Source organism: Pseudorca crassidens, chromosome 3 (assembly GCF_039906515.1).
Source record: "Pseudorca crassidens isolate mPseCra1 chromosome 3, mPseCra1.hap1, whole genome shotgun sequence".
NCBI classification, from domain to species: domain Eukaryota; kingdom Metazoa; phylum Chordata; class Mammalia; order Artiodactyla; family Delphinidae; genus Pseudorca; species Pseudorca crassidens.
Genome location: NC_090298.1, coordinates 136,906,629 through 136,923,912, shown reverse-complemented (window position 1 = coordinate 136,923,912; position 17,284 = coordinate 136,906,629). Strand labels below are relative to the sequence as shown.

The 17,284-nt window shown below is 50.4% G+C and overlaps 1 protein-coding gene across 2 annotated transcripts in view; it reads left to right on the top strand.

Annotated features, from left to right (window-relative positions):
- ADAMTS2 (ADAM metallopeptidase with thrombospondin type 1 motif 2) overlaps positions 1 to 13,125 on the top strand; it is a 246,476-nt gene extending 233,351 nt beyond the window's left edge. For both annotated transcript variants that reach the window (XM_067732549.1, XM_067732550.1), the window contains 5 exons: positions 686 to 818; positions 1,627 to 1,834; positions 3,292 to 3,421; positions 4,336 to 4,425; positions 10,373 to 13,125. In XM_067732549.1, the coding sequence (XP_067588650.1) occupies positions 686 to 818; positions 1,627 to 1,834; positions 3,292 to 3,421; positions 4,336 to 4,425; positions 10,373 to 10,830 (1,019 nt within the window). In that variant the 3' untranslated portion in view covers positions 10,831 to 13,125. The remainder of the gene's footprint in view (positions 1 to 685; positions 819 to 1,626; positions 1,835 to 3,291; positions 3,422 to 4,335; positions 4,426 to 10,372) is intronic.
- The last annotated feature ends 4,159 nt before the right edge of the window (positions 13,126 to 17,284 follow it).

Sequence of the window (17,284 nt, the reverse complement as noted above, 5' to 3'; positions counted from 1 at the left end):
CCACCGCTTTCCCACTAAATCAGCACACCTCCATCCTCTGTTTCCCGGGACACACCCAGATGCCCAGGCTAGATCAGGCTGCTCAGTCATATTCTCTCATGTCTAACCCACTAGGCTGAGGTTTTGAGACTTGGCACTGTTGACATTCTGGAGTCTATCATTTTCCATTGTGGGGGGTAGTCCCGTGCATTGTAGGATGCTGAGCAACATCCCCAGCCTCTACCTGTTAGATGTCGGTGGGCCTCTCCTCCCCCAGTTGTGACAACTAAGTGTCCCAGACATCGCCAGATGTCCCCGGGGCAAAATCTCCACCAGCTGAGAACTGCTACACTAGACTGGCTGGAGGAGCCTTGCAGGCTGTATTCCATGTTTAGCCAGGTCCTCAGAGCACATTAATTCAAGGTGGAGTAAATGACTAAACAATGGGAGAGGAAATAGAACCTTCCCTCCTGCCCCAGGAAGCCAGCCAAAGGGCAGGAGAGAAGGGGGCTACTCTCCCTGGCCTGTCACCCTCACTTGGCCTGGGATGCTGGGTAGACACCAGGCTAGATGTGTCCCTGCTCGACCCCCCCACCCCATTAGCAGGGCGGGGAGAACGGGGCTACGTGACCTGAGGAGCCACCCCTCCACGCCTGCTGGAGGGCCCATACTGTCCCACTGAGCCCCCTCGAGCTCTCGTCTTCAGGGTCCCAGTTCACCAAGTATGGCTGCCGCCGGAGGCTGGACCACAAGATGGTGCACCGAGGCTTCTGCGACTCCCTCTCGAAGCCTAAAGCCATCCGCCGGGCTTGCAACCCACAGGAGTGCTCCCAGCCCGTGTGAGTGCCAGGACTCCCCGGCCCCCAGCCCCACTAGAGGAGGGGAGGGAGAGCCCTGGGGCTCCTGTGAAGGGTGGTGCAGGATCGGGTTCCCTGGATGCTCTGAGCCTCACGTGCCCTGAGACGTTTGACAGATTCTTCCTCACTCACCACGTTCTATGGAGTCTAAGATGTTGCAGGCTGTGCAGTGCCCCCCTGCTTCAGACCTGCTAGACGGAAACAATAATGTGCATCTTAGAAATGACAACAAGTGGTAATGCTCAGATGGGGAAACTGAGGCTCCGAGGGTGCAGGGCTTGCTTCTGGTCCGGTGGTAGATGTTTCCCAAGCAGCTCATTCCAGAGGCTGAGGCCTTGGAATGGCCACAGCCATGACCCTTTGGCTCCGGGGTTTGACAGGGCTGCATTTCTGGGCCCAGGTTCCTTTTTCAGGACCCTGAGTGGGGAAGATGGTGGGTAAAAGGCAGGTGGGGGCCGTTCGGGGACAGGTGCTGAGTGTGTCCATGCTGCTGCCCGGAAGGGTTGGTGATGTCAGCGGAAGCTGAGGCCAGAGGGCAGAGCCAGGAGCCTAAGAGGAGACAGAGGCCGGCTGTCCATGGCCACATCCCAATCAGGATCTCCCAGCCGTGGGCATGCTTGGGGTTCATCGTCGGCAGGCCCTCAGGCAGGGGCCCAGCTAGCCTCCAGGGCACCTTCCTGACAGTAGGTAAAGATGCGCCTGGAGGAGCAGGCTGCCTTGCTTCTGTCCACCAGGGCCTCAGCCAGGGTGATTCTCCAGGGGCTGACCGTGTGCTGCTCTGCCCTGACAGGTGGGTCACGGGCGAGTGGGAGGCATGCAGTCAGAGCTGTGGGCGGACGGGCATGCAGGTTCGCTCTGTGCGCTGCGTTCAGCCCCTGCACAACAACACCACCCGCTCCGTGCACACCAAGCACTGCAATGACGCCCGACCCGAGGGCCGCCGGGCCTGCAACCGTGAGCTCTGTCCCGGTCGGTGGCGGGCCGGACCCTGGTCCCAGGTAAGCAGTGCCCCGGCCCTGTGTCCTCAGCCCCCAAACCAAGCTTGGGTGGGACTGAAGTGGCCAGGGCGTTGCACCTGGGCCTGGATGCAGTTCTTGCCCTGGGCCACATCCCGTAGGTCTCAGGGCACCCGTGGTTCCACATGGCTATGGGAAACTCAGTGGAATGTGTATCTTCACTCTGCAGGGTAGAGGCTCCCATGCTCCTGGGGACAGGACCCCCAGGAGACTGGGGACAGCCTGGGCTCCAGGAAACAAAGGGAAGCCTGGGCTTTTGTCTCTGGGGGCCAGAGGTGTGGCTAGAAGGCCGGTCAGACTTGCAGGAGGAAACACGGGCAAGGGAGGACTTAGACTTGGACTGGAAAGGATAGTCTCGGGCTGCAGGAGCCGTTCTGGGGTCAGGGCTGAGCTGATGTGAGCACTGACATCCAGCCCCCGGGCCTGGTGGGTCAGGAGTTGCCAGGACCAACCTTGGGCTCAAAGATTTGCTCAGAAGTTGCTGTAGTCATGGTTAGGCTTTATTACAATGAAAGCACACAGCGTAGAATCAGCACAGGGAAAAAGTGTTTCGGTGAAGTCTGGAGGAAACCAGCCACAAACATCTAGGTGCCCAGGATGTTCACTGGGGATCAGTCACATAGGCATCAGGTGCCTGCGTGACTGACATCAGTTACTGAAGCCCCAGACCCCAGAGCGAAAGCGGATGCTCACCGTAAATCATCTTGTTGGTGTAAACCAACCGAACAAATTGGTGCAGCCTGATCGGAGGCCTCAGGCACGCAAAAACGCTCTTACCAGACAGACCATTCCATGAACTTGGTTCCCAGGAGTTGCCCAAGGGCCAGCCCTGAAAATAGGCCTTTCTTGGGACTGGGCAGGTTTGAGCAACCCCGTCTGCTGAGTCAACCCTTTGTCACACACAAGGCGAACACTTGAGAATCATCCTTTAGCAGGGCTGGATTGAGTTGTGAGCAGAGCCACGAGTCTGGGCATGACTGCTCATTCGGGTCCCTTCCAATGTGGTGAGGCCAAGGGGGCCCGAGACTGGAGGGGACAGTGAGGGTGCTGGTGGTGTAGAACCTTGTGTCCAGAGGGAGGGAGGGTCCTCTGCCGAAGCCTCCTGGACCCAGGCAGAGCTTTCCCAGTGGCCCCCAGTGCATAGCAGTTCTTCTGGGCCTTGGGCCTCTTCTAGCCAGAGGAGGGAGGTGCTCGCTGAGAAGCCAGAAGTGCCAGGCCCTATCTGGCCCTGCATATTTGTTCTCTCTAACTCACTCTAGAGCCCAGGAGATTGAAGCAGCTGCCCGGGGCTAGGGCTAGGCAGGGCAGGCCTCTAGCTCACCCTCTACCCTTTGTGCCTCCCCACCTTCCGCGTATTGTGGGATCACCCGCTTGGGGAGCCCTTTCAGACCCAGCCTAGCATGGGAAGCGGGCCCTGACTGGTAACGCTCTGCCTGCAGTGTTCGGTAACCTGTGGCAACGGCACCCAGGAACGGCCGGTGCTCTGCCGAACCATGGACGACAGCTTCGGTGTCTGCCGGGAGGAGCGGCCTGAGACGGCCAGGATCTGCAGGCTTGGCCCCTGTCCCCGTAAGCCTTCTGCATGCAGCAAGCCCAGGGGAGGGCGGCGGTCCAGGCAAATGCGGCTCTTCCCACAACTGGTCGAACTCAGCATCTGTGAACTTGAAGGAGAAGCTAAGCCCGCCCAGGCCTAGGCTGGGACCTTTCTCTGGCAGGAAATGGAAGGAACTGGCATTTGCCATGCTCATCTCCAGGCCAGGCCCTAGTGAAGGATGGCGTGGACTCAGTCCATCCCTGCCTTCCTGACACTCCCTTTTGGTCTGGGAGACAGAAACCGGATTCACAGTGACTGCACATCGGGGCTCAGCCCATGCCCATGCGAGTAGGGGGTGCCTGTATGAGTAGGGGGCGCCTGTCGCCCTGCAAGGAGAGCAACCAGAATGCTGGCTGCGTGTAGATGCCTGGCCAAGTGCTGGACACACGTCAGCTCTTTCGGTCCCCACAACCGTTGAAGACGTAGATCCAGTCATGAGTCCCTTCTGCGGAGCAGGGAGCTCGGGGGGTCGGGTGTGCCTCCCCCAGCTGAGGAGAGGGTAGATCCAGGATTCACTTGTTCCCTGCACTTCCAGAGCCAGCACTCAGGGCACTGCTCAGCCCAGAGCAGGGCACGGTGGGGACTTGGAGGGCAGTACAGACATAAGGAGGTGCTGGTAGGGCCTGCGTGTGGGGATAGTAGCTGAAGCTACTCTGCGTAGCTGAGACCCGGATGCTTGGTGTGGGAGAGGCAGGACTGGGCCTGGACAGGGTGCTTGGGGCCCATCTGTGCCGAGGGAGGCCTTGCAGGCCACACTGGGGAGTTGGGGCCCTCCTGTCACCCCCTCCCTGGGATGCCAGAATCCAGGGGGCCCTTCTGCCTGGGGTAGGTGGGTTGGGTGCCCAGACCTGGTGCCCCAGCAGCCAAGACTCCTTTCTTTTCCCTCTAGGAAACGTCTCCGATCCCTCCAAGAAGAGCTACGTAGTTCAATGGCTGTCCCGACCCGACCCCGACTCACCAGCCCAGAAGACCTCGCCAAGTAACCGGCCCGTTTATAACTCTGTCTCTGCCCTCCAGTGCATGCCCTGCGCCTTGTGGAGCTTGCCGTGGGCTCCCCTCCTCTCTTTCTATGGAAAACTGCCCTGACTCTTCCTGAGCGCTCTCTTGGTTGAATCTGTTTTCTCCGGGCCTCTGTGCTCGGCTGTCCCCTTTGGAGCCGCCTGGCCGGGAGGGCCAGTCTCGCAGCGGCACGGCCCGGGGCACCGGCCTCTTGTGGGGGTGCCAGGACCTCGCGGTGATGGCTTTTAAAGGGGCAAAGATCTGTCGCGGTGCTGGAGGGGCCAGAGGCCAAAGTTTGAATGTGACCACTTGGTGACCGCCTTGCGGGGCCACATCCCTCCAGGCTGGAGCTGCGGGTCGGAAATCGAGGCGGAGCCCGCCCGTCCTCTTTCAAACGCCGCTTACCAGCGAGGCAAGGCCAGAGGGGTCTCACGGGTGTGCAGTTTTGTTTCGCCATCCTGGGCGCCCGGCCCATTTCCGGCAGTGTGTCGGCGGCTCCCTGGCCACCTCTGCTGTTGCTGCTGCTGCTGACCCTGTGCTGTGTGTCCTCCTGACTCGTGTGACTGTGGCCTGCTTCCTGTGGCCTTTGTGTCCAGCTCACACAACCCTTGGCCCCCGTACCCTGTCCCCTTGGGGGTTCAGGTCAAGCAGAGGAGGCAGGGGACGTGTCCCCGCAGTGGGACATCAGGACACACCACCACTTGCATTTTCTGTCCATTCGCTCCAATGGCCTTTCTCATCGTGCACACACGACCCTGTGCACAGGCGCGAGAGAGTGAGAGTGAAAGGCTGTCTCATGTGGATGCGGCCACCTACCCATGTGAACAACTACAGAATTACCTCAATTTTTATCGCTTTTTTGCTTAGATAAAACTATGTAGAAGATGCCTTAAAGTTGAAAGGTAACAGAATTGGCTGCTAGCAACCCAGGCAGGAGGCAGGCAGTGCAATCTAGAGGGAGGTGGCCCGCTCATCCACCTTTGGTCAAGGGTAAGGCTTCCCAGTCCAGTCTGTACAGGGCCCCAGGCACAGGCTCACCTCTGTGGAAAGGAGACCCGCTCCATGGCCTGAGCGGCCCTTCGGCACTGACTGTTGTTGGAGCCCCGGGCACTCTGCTGCCGGCGCTGCCTTACACCAGAGGGCGACTGGCCTGGCCCTGGGCGTGACCAGTGTAGCACTCCCGCCGGTCACCCCTCACTCTCCCCAGCCCCATCCCCTGTTCATAGCATCCCCGCTGGACAGCTCCCAGCCCTCCCCTGGCACTAGTTACTGTTATGTAAATACTCGGTGTAACCCATACTAATTCTCATGACTGTTAACTTCCAACTTTGACTTAGGCAATGCGAGTGACATGAGTGACTCTGGGAAGGTGCAATACGGAATATGCACTTTGGTTTATCAGGGATATTTTATTAGTGTTTTGTATGTATTCAATGACGTATTATATAGGTTCCATTGTCGTTGCTTTTCTGGTTTTTTTATGAGACAACGTTAGTGTGTGCCAAAGTGACTGTGAAAATGACCTTTTACTCTTACTAACAGTGGAAAGACTTCCTGTCATGCATCCCACAAATAAACTCAATAAAAGTTCAGTGAAACTGGGTGCTTGGGTCTGGCACGCTGCTGCCTCCTTCTCTTCATCTCTGTGACCAACGGTGCTGCAGGGCTGCAGGTGCCATTCTGGTCCATTACTTCCTTGGTTTCTGATTCCCGTGACTTTTCTGTCCCCCTTACCCTGCCCAACGTAGATACTGAGGGCCCCTCCCCCACTGAGGCATGTGCCCCCTCCTCAGGCATTTTTCAAAATGTGACAGCAGCTCGTGCAGACACCCCACCGGCATTCTGAGTTTTGAATCCTTAGTGCTAAACAAGCACCTTGCAGGAACACCTTGGCTGTCTCCTTGTGGATAAGTTCTCACAGTTGGGAAAAGGGCCCCATGTGAGCTTCTCCCCATCTTTGGGATCCCAGCCCATGGAGTGGGAATATGGGGTTAGTAGCTGAGACAGTGTCCAGGTCACCATGCCCTGAGCCACCATCAGGCCACTACCCTGGCTCCGGGCACAGCTGTCAGCCTTGGGTTACCTGTTCAGGGAGGGAACAGGTCTGTCTTAGGAGAGTCTTAGGAGAGTCTGGGTTGGGAGAAGGGCAAGGCAGCCGAAGGTCTGAGCGCCTGGCCTGTGACATTTACACACGGGTGTGCTCATCTGTGCCTGCCTTGTCTCCCAAGGCCTACCCTCAGGAGCCACAGGGCCTGTGTGTCCACTCCCCTTGCTGACAAGAACCACACAGCAGGTCAGGGTCCAAGCAGGGACCTCCTAATCTGGGGCCTGGGCCATGTCCTGCCAGGGGGCATCTCTCCCTCCCTTTCCCATGAAGGGGTCCTGTTCCAGGGAGGAGGGAGGCCATGAGAAAGGACAACCACCCAGCGCCATGGAGATGGGCATCAGGACACAGGGCCGGGTTCCAGATGCCAGCCTTCGGGTGGGGTCACAGTAGCTGTGGCTGGGGTCAGCCTGCCCAGAGCTCTGATCATTGAAAGACTCCCAACTCAAGAGACGGGAGACCAAGACAACTGTGTCTGATGAACTGCGTCCACTAAGTCTCCTTGCCCAAACAGATCAGGAGAAATACCTGCTGAGGGAACCTTGCCTAGAGCTGTGGGCAGACCACCAACAGGGCTGCTCCGATAAAACTTTGATTACAAAACCAGGTGGAGGGACCGACTTGGCCCACAAGAGTGGTTGGCAGACCCTTACCCTAGACTGATGTGACACCCGCTTCTCGGATCCCAGCCTGGTGAAAGACAAGTGAGGGAGATGCTTGTTATTTGTGTGAAGGAAGAGGCACAGGTGACAGGAGAGGGTGTCCGTGTGGCAGGGGTGACCCCAGTCCCAGCAGCACGGCTAGGCCTGGCTGCATCCTTGTTGAGGCCTATGCCTCTGGCCTCCCCGCCCCAGCTGATGGCCAAAGCCTGGGGGAGATGCTGCACCTAGTATTACCAAAGCCCCCTTGTATCTCCTTGAGGGCTGTCATGGTGGTTTCCACACGCTTACCCCAGTGACTGCCAGGGAGCAGGGAGGGACCAGGAGGGGAGAAGGGAGCAGGGGCTCTGAGCATGACCCGCCCAGCTTCAAACAGGACTGTTCTGGTTTCATCTGTCTCAGATATTGGATATCTGTGTAAAATTTTATCCAAGGTTTTAAAACCCTGAAAGCCACATCTCAGCATCTTTTAGTCTGATTTCTGGAATCGACCCTCAGCACAAGGCCATCTGCCTTTCCCCTCCACATGTGGGCCTATTTCTCCATCTCAAGGTTAGGAAGACCAGGGCTTTTCCTAAACAGCCTATCTGTCCTTATCTCTTCATACCCTGGGTCCTGCACCTAGTCATGTTTCCTCCTTATTTTGGCTCAGAGTCCAGGTTGGGTCCCTCTCTAATGATACGTGCCTCTGTGTATTCTTCCCTGTAGCACTGACATTCTAAAATCCATGATTTCCTTGTTTTGGACTTGCTCAATTATTCACATTGGTCTTTTTCACCTTTATGCATTCTTCAATTCACTGTTCTAGGCTCTGGTATAAAGGTGCATCCAGATACAGCTCGGGGCTCTGCCTTTTGGAGCTTCAAGATAATGAAAAAGTCAGGCATTAGTTACCTTATCCAACAACTAAATGTGGACTTGGTAGCTGGGATGGAATGCTGGGAAAGGGAGACCCATGGCACCATAAGACCACATACTGGGGGATTTAACCTGCAAGGGAAGTCAAGGGATGCTTGCCTGAGGAAGATGTGTTTCAGCTGAGCCTCGGGGATAAGAGGAAGAGGGGAGGCACAGTATGTGCAAAGGCCCTGTGGCCACAGAGAGCACACTGCAGAGCAAGGCAATCAAGGCCTGAATGAGACTGGAGAGGTGAAGGGGACGGGTCCTCGCCCTGAAAACAATGGAGGAGCAATACAAGGGCTTCAGTCTGGACGGTGACAAGGTCACATCTCCGGCTGAAGAACATCATTCTGCTTGCAGCAGGATAGCTAGATAAGAAGGAGGAAGAATGGAGACAGGCAGGCAGAAAGGAAGCTCTTACCACGTTGCAGCCAAGAGGCAAGGTAGCTTGGCACTGTGGAGGCAGGAGAGAGGGGAGCGTGGACACATCTGAGAGCATCAGGGGAAATACTGACAGACCTGGAGATGACCGCACAGGGGATGCCCGGGGTCTGGCTTGTGCACATGAAGGGCCATTCTCTGAGATGGGTGGTGCCAGTGAAGGCCATGGGCTTGGGCCAGACATGTGGAATCCACTTTTGGGACCACAGGAGTTGAGGGGTATCTAGTAGCCTGTTGTGTCCAAGTGTTTGAAGCTCCAGGAGTTTGAGGTTGGTGTCCAACTAAGTAGGTTGCCAGCCTGTAAGGGAAAATTATAAGCTGGAGCAATGGCCATGCAGAGGGCAGATGTCAGAACCACGGGCCCTGAATGGGAGAGGGTCTGCCTGTCTGTTATTGTGAGAACTTTCAGTGAGCTAGCATAGCTTCACATGCAGATGTAGAACGTGCCCTGCGTTAATGCAGAGTAACCATGTCAGATGTGGTCCCCATCAGTGGCTGCCCCTTCCCTCCCTCCTTCCTTCCCACCTCCCCTCTTTCCTTCCTTTAAATAGGAGATGAGTTCACCTGGGAGACTGAGGGGAAAGGAGGGCACAGCAGAGGTTTATGTGGGAAAAGTTTGAAATGCCCTTTATGAAGAATAGAGAGTGACTGAGCAGGGCACATAGTTGGAGGGTTGGGCCCATTGAAGTCAGTGATCAGGAATTTATAATGGACCAAATATCCCCTGTTATACTGTTAAATGACTTATTCTTTTATGTTGAATGAATTTTTGTAAATCATCTCAATTTTTGTGTTGTGTGTGAAATTAGGTGTTAAGGGAAAGGGAAGGGGGTAAAAATTCAGGAAGAAGACAGAGAGTGAGAACAAGAGGAGTTGGATGGGTCATATTAATACAGCTGCAGCCAGGGTTGGAGCCAGGCCAGGGAGAAGACAGCCATGAGGAAAGAGGGAAAGAGAGAGACAACTATGGCCTCTGCAGAGAGTCAGGGCTCTCCATACAAGACAGACCGTGGATGACCAGATCTTGGGTGGGAAAGAAAGGGGAGGATGTGCTGGGCAGAAGAATTAGTCTATGTGAAGGCATCAAGCTCTGGAGCACTTTGGAAAATGGCCAGAAGTTCAATGTGGCAGGGCCACGTGGTGGATGAAGCAGTGGCAGGACATAAGGCTCTCAAGTAAGTTGAGGCAAGTGGAAGAAATCCCAGATAAGTCTGCATGATTTTTAATTTCTATTTAGTCCCTTTTCAGAAACAAAGATCATCTGGAGAGTTTGGGTGAGGATGGGAACAAAATGTGGAGGAGTATGGTGAGGCCACCGCCAAGGCTCTGGGATGCGCTCTTTTGGGTGTTAGGAATTGGTTCTTTTAGGTTTAATTTTGTTATAGTTACTGCTTAAAGATTACTGTAGAGTCAAACTGTGCCAAAGAATGTCATTGGGGTTACCACTGGGCTATCAAACGTGAACATCTGATAAAGTCCCATTCTTTAAGATGAGCTTGGAATCACTCCCTGAGAATAGACAGGCCTCATTTCTGTCTCAGACTTTGAGAGATACTGAAAAATTTGCACTCAGTCAGGGCCTGCTTGGAGGAGGGGAGCATTGCTCACAGCTTGTGTGGCAGCACTCAAGGGTGGGGTCCCCGGATCCACCCTGCCCAAAGGCTGCCCGATATCAAAACCACACAGGCTTTCTGTGTGAGCTCGCTTGCCTCTGTGCTGTCTCTGGGCTCTTTCAAATGCCTCCTCCAGAAAACTGCTTCCTGTGGGGGAACAAGGTCCCCCTTACCTGTCCTTTGGTTATTTGTCCCACTTTTCTCTTTCAGAGGGCCGCTGCCAAGGTGACAAGTCAATGTTCTGTAGGATGGAAGTCTTGTCTCGCTATTGCTCCATCCCAGGCTACAATAAGCTGTGCTGCAAATCCTGTAACCTGCAAGACAACCTCACCAATGTGGACGACAGGGCAGAACCACCCTCTGGGAAGCACAATGACATTGAAGAGCTCATGCCCACCCTCCCAGTGCCCACTCTAGTCATGGAGGTGCAGCCTCCGCCAGGCACACCCCTGGAGGTGCCTCTCAATACTTCCAGCACCAGTGCCACCGAGGACCATCCGGAAACCAACGCTGTGGATGTGCCCTACAAAATCCAGGGCCTGGAGGATGAAGTCCAGCCACCCAACCTAATCCCTCGACGACCGAGCCCATACGAAAAGACCAGGAACCAAAGAATCCAAGAGCTCATTGATGAGATGAGGAAGAAAGAGATGCTCGGAAAGTTCTAATAAAATGGAAAGATAGCATCAATAGCATTTTTTTTTTCTTGCTTATAGAGATATTCCATGGGATGGCAACTCCTGTGTTGTGGAGATGAAGTCAGATTCCTGATTCCAAAAGATTTGGGGAAAACAAAGAGGGAGAATAATGTAAAAAGAAAAAAAAAAAAAAAATATATATATATATATATATATATATATATATATATGTCCTGTACTGAGGTGGAGTGTGGGTTGGAGAGGAATATAGAGGTTCTACAACCCCCATTGATGAGGGAAGGCAGGAGGGATAACTCGGAGAGAGAAAACGTTTGCCCCAAGTTTCTGAGCAAGTGATTGGGAATCTTCTTTTCCTTGTGGTGACCACCTTGCTGGAGACACAGGACATTTCCTGCCAATCTGCAGACTGAGACACAAGCCCCATGGGACTCTTGGGAGAAACAATGATTTATTTACTAAGTGACCAGTCACTAAGATGAGTGCGGTGAAGTGGAGGCCATGAACTCCAATCTTCGAGGTGGTGAGGCAGGTGATGAAGATGAGTGTGGTGGCCAGCTGGCACTCCCAGGCTCTCCCAGGCCTCTTTTATCTTCACTAACCCGGGCCTTGCTTGTCACCTCTGGCCAGCCTGGCCTCAGACCCGGGGCTCCCCAGAGAGGCTCTCCCCTTCCCCAAGTGCACTGGAAGGTTGAGGGAGGCATGTACTCTGCTGGAAAGTCCAGTGAGTGGGCAAGGCTCACTTTTTTTGTGTGTGTGAACATGCAGCTTAAACTTCCCAAAATGACAAGACCCAAGCACATTAGCTCCTTAGCTGGGCCTAGCCTGCCATGTAATTCTTAAGCTTTTCATGTCCAGGAAAGTTCTAAAGCCTTTGTATTCTCACCAGTCATAGATCTTAGAGAACTCTTTCTTATTTCATTCCTCATTCTGTGGATGAGAATACTGGGCTCATGATAGGTGCTAAAACCTTTATCGGAACCTGTGCATGTGTGTGTGTGTGAACCTCTGCAAGAGGTCCAAGGGACAGAGTAAGGGGGTAAGAAACAGTGAAGGGACATCTGGGATGATGCTTAACCTTCCAAATGGTTGAAAACTAGCCTCCCCATCTCCCCAGCATAGCCTACCTCTCTCCCCTCTGCCACCATGTTCCACACTTGCTCATACATGTCCCAGTGTCTCCAAGGAGCTTGCTGGCTCCTAAGAACCAAACTGGAGAAACCTTTCTGAATTCTCTCATAGTATCACTTCTTTAACAAGATGTAGTGTGAAGCACTTCTGCACACTCGTCTCTTTATCATTAGGAAATGTATCCACGGCTTTCCCTCGTTGGTTGAACCCATGGCAGCTGGTGCTACTCACGGGCTGAAGGACTGGGCAGTGCTTGCTTGGGTCCATCCTGGAATGTCGAGGAAGCTCCGGACTAACCCTAGCCAGAGTATTACTCAGTTTACCCAGCTTGGGGGCCACAGAATGGGAACACTCCCTTCTCAGATCACAGCAGAGCAGGGCTGTGTGTCTTGGGGGCTGGAAGACTTTAGGGAGGGGCCCCAGGTGGGACACACCCAGGGGGATCTCTCTTCTGCTGTAGGAAGAAAGATGCCCTCTGGGAACTGTAGGCCAAGTGGCCACGGCCCCATATGCCATACTCAGTGCCTTGGGCCATATATCCACAAAGTTCTCTAGACTAGATGGTCCTCAGAAGTCTCTCTGTGTATGAAGGCAGTGTTCACCCGCTCTGAGACACTGCAAATTTCCACTGAGCTTGAGACAGGTGGAGAGCTGGCTTAGCAACAGTCCGGAGCTTCCAGAGCTGGCTGAGAGGCTTCTGCAGTCTGGGGAAGGCAGAGGATGTCTTTGAGCCAAGGTTTCCCAACACCAGGTTGAGACTCAGAGGTCCTCTTTGTTCACTGCTCTGCAAAGTCAGCTGAGGGGCCCAAGAGTCACTTCATGTTCATGGGAAGACTAGTGCTGGAGTTTTGGGACCTGGCTCTCTGATCTACTCCTTTTGGAAAACCCATGGAATTTCACGTATAAGCCTTTCATGTGTACTATAAAGTCGTTTGTTTGTTTGTCTGGAGTATATTATAAATGGTGCTCAATAGCAAAGTCTTTATCAGATGAAGCATTACGACTATGTACTCCTGTCTGACAGGCAGCTGCCACATGGGTCATTTTGGTGCTGAACTCACATCACAACATTTTATCTTACTGATGACAGCAATCAGTACGTTTGTTTTTCTGTATAGTAAAATTTGGCTCCTTGGTTTTATAACTTATTAAAGTCAAAATGTCTGTGTTTTTGCACATCATGCCTGTGTTTGTTTGTTACCTTGACTACACTTGTCCCCCATTCCCAGCCTAAACTTGGGCAGACAGAAGGATATGCTTCCCTCACAATGCCAAGAGATGTGGAGGGACACCAGTAGGCAGTGAGCCAAGGCTGCACAAGTCAGGATCCCATGAGGGGCGAGAGGTGCCCAGAAGGACCGATCTCTCTCCCAGTTCCCCGTGGAGTCAGTTCTCCAGGCAACACGACTTAGCCAAAGGCTCCCAAGTCAACCTTAGTTCAAGGAGGAAACACCTCCTCCTCCCTGACTGCAATCCCTTCTCTCTTATAATTAGGTTTCCAGAAAAAAAATACTAGATGTTGAGGTAAATTTTAAATTCAGAAAAACAGAAAATTACTTTTGAGTATGAAAATGGAACACACTTATACTAAAAATTATTTTTTGTTTCTCTGAAACTCACATTTAACCAAGAATCTTGAAATTTTATTTGCTACATTTGGTAACCCTACTTACAATCAGTATTCTACTTTTAAAGACAGGTGCATGCTCTCTGGTCCTCTGATATTAGCAGGTATTGGGGAGGAGGGAGGTTGAAGGACAGAAGAGGTGATTTCTTCTGCTACCCTGACCAAGTAGGAATCAGGCAATGTCACAGTGCTGGGGAGAGGGAACAATCAGAAATCTTATTCGTTTGTACAGGGGTTATACGTGGCTTAGGAATACACAGTATTTCTCCTTGTTCTTTGCTATAATTTGTTTTGACTCCTTTTTTAAAAAATATTTATTTATTTATTTATTTATTTATCTTTGGCAGCGTTCCGTCTTCGTTGTTGCGCGAGGGCTTTCTCTAGTTGCGGCGAGTGGGGGCTACACTTTGTTGCAGTGCACGGGCTTCTCATTGCGGTGGCTTCTCTTGTGGCGGAGCACAGGCTATAGGTGCACGGGCTCAGTAGTTGCAGCACGTGGGCTCAGTAGTTGCAGCTCTCAGGCTCTAGAGCACAGGCTCAGCAGTTGTGGCGCACGGGCTTAGTTGCCCCACAGCATGCGGGATCTTCCCGGATCAGGGCTCGAACCCGTGTCCCCTGCATTGGCAGGCAGACTCTTAACCACTGTGCCACTAGGGAAACCCCTTGACTCTGTTTTTATAGTACAGTTAGTTATTTACAACGGGGAAGAGGAATTCGGAATGGGTATGTGTGAATGTGTGTGTTAGCAGTGGAGAGAAAGAGCCTTGGGTGAGCAGAAACTGGCTGAGACTAAATACCTGGCAAAGGTAACTCATAACTGGATAACCCAGAAGGTTATTTTAGAAAACAGGCCCTGGGTTGTAGAGGACGTGGTAAGGAAGGCCCAATCCATGCTTCCTGAAGAATGTTGATAAATGGTTAGGAGGAGCCAAATGATGTCATTACTGAGGATTTGGCCACCACTCCCTCCTCTGGGCACCGTGTGAGTCCCTGATGTGCATGCACAGAGCAGCCATGCCATGGTCATACCCAGGGGTTTATACTCCACTGTGAATTCTTAGCCCAGGGGAACACAGTACACTCCCATTTAGAGGCTGTGTAGCCAATTCCCCCCGAACCTCATGACCCCACACTGTTGTTGCTTCATCTTTGGGGGCTCCCTCAGGGACTAACCTCAAATACACATAAAAGTTACACAAAGACAGTGTGTGAGCGCCCCACGGGGCACCGAAGCAACAAATGCCTTGGTTCAAATAAGATTCTTCTAGTTTCTTTATGTGAACACTTAGATCACTGATTTTCCACCTTTCTTCTTTAAAACTCCATGCATTTATGGCTATAAATTTCCATCTATACAGCTGTAGCTGCACCCCACAAAATTTGATATTTCATACATTTTTTGTCATTTCATTCCAACTAGTTTCTAGCTTCCATTGTGACTTCCTCTTTTACCTAAGAGTTATTAAGCATGTTGCTTAATTTCCAAACATTAGGGGGTATTCTGGTTATGGATTGTTACAGATTTCTAGCTTATTTTATTGTGGTCAGAAAACATTTTGGGGAATATTCCAACTCTTTGAAATTGGTTGAGGCTGGCTTCATTGCCCATGATGTGGTCAGTTTTTTTGTTTTGTTTTGTTTTTATTGCACATGTGCTTGAAAGAATATGCAACTGGTAATTGTTTTTTATTTATTTAGGTTGCGGCACATGGGATCTTCGTTGCGGCATGCAGGCTCTTATTTGCGGCATGCAGGCTTCTTAGTTGTGGCACTCAGACTTCTTAGTTGCGGCATGCATGTGGGATCTAGTTCCCTGACCAGGGATCAAACCCGGGCCCCCTGCATTGGGAATGCAGAGTCTTACCCACTGGACCACCAGGAAAGTCCCACAACTGGCAATTGTTGAATACAGTATTCTATATAGGTCTGTGATGTCAAATTGGTTAATTTATTATTCAGATCTTTTGTATCTTGACTTAGTTTTCTTCTTGTTCTATTAATTTGATAAAGAGTTGTTTTAATACCTCCCACTGATTGTGGATTTTTCTATTTCTCCTTGCAGTTTTATCCATTTTTGCCCTTCTTTTTAAAAAATAAGCTATTTTACTATTTTGAAGTCTCATAATGGGAGCATACAAATTTCTAATTGTATCTCTTGTTGGTAACATTATCCTTTCATCCTTATGAATTGATCAATTTTATTAAAAAAATTTTGAAATTTTCCCCCCTAATATTAGTATAGCTATATCAGCTTTTTTTTTGGTTAGTGGTTGCACAATATAACTTCTTCCATTCTTTTACTTGCAAATTTCCTAGATCTTATGTGTGCTATTTGTACTTTGTAAACATATAATTTTCAATATCATCTAACACTTTAATCTTTTGATTAGACCATTTAGTCTATTACATTTAATGTCATCACTGACACCAGTGCCCTTATATCTACTTCTTTTGTGCTATTTGTGATCTGTAATTTTTTTTTCTCTTCTTTCTTGCCTTCCTTTGGATTGGGTGCTTTTTTTTCCATTCCATCTTAGCCCTATGTTAGTTTTGAAGCTACATACTACTTTTCTCTTATTTTAATGAGTATTCAAGACATTTCAACACACACTCTTAATTTACCATCATCTATTATTCTTCTTAAAGTGACCTTCTTTCCAACAATGCAAATCCTTAGAATAGTGGTCTCAAGCTCTATGTGATGAAAGATAAATTTTTAAAATTTTCATTTCATCATGGACTAATAAAATATAAAGGAATTAATAGAAAAATAAGTAAAAAAGCAAAAAGATATACAAAACACAAGCTTAATTTTAAAATAATTTTGAGGTATAATTGACGTACAATAAACCACACATACTTAGGTGTACAATTTGACAAGTTTTGAAATATATACAAATGGGAAGTTATCACCACAATCAAGATAGTGAATATACCCATCATACCCAGTAGTTTCTTCCCACCCCTTTGTAATCTCCCTCCCCTTCATTCCTATCTCCAAGCAACCACTGATCTTCTTTGTGTCACTACAGATTAGTTTTCATTTTCTAGAATTTCATAAAAATAGAATTAAACAGTATTTACTCTCTCTTGCTGCTTCCAGCCAGTATAATTATTTTTTACATTCATACATGTTATTGCATATATCAGTAGTTCATTCTCTTTTATTACTAAGTAGTATTCTATTGTATGAATACATTACTGTTGGTTTATCCATTCAGCAGTTGATGGACATTTGGGTTGTTTATAACTTGTGGCTTTTACAAACAAAGATCTATGATCATTTGTGTATAGGTCTTTGTATGGTGTGTGTATTCCTTTAAGCAAAACACCTAGGAGTAGAATGGCTAGATCATATGGGAGGTGTATGTTTAACTTTTTAACCAGCAGCATATGAGACTTCCAGTTCATCTACACTGTCACCAACACTTGATACGGTCAATCTTTTAAATTTTAGCCATTCTAAAAGATATCTAGTAGATATCTCATTGTAGTTTTAATCTGCATTTCCTTACTGAATAATGATGTTGAGCATCTTTTCATATCCTTACTTGCCATAGGTAGATAAATCACTCGATCAACAAATAGATGTAGATTGATCAATAGATAGACAGATGATAGATAGAGACATATAGATTGATCAATTTTCTTTAGTGAGGTGTATGTCAAATCTTGCCAAATTTTCATTGCATTATTCATTTTCTTATT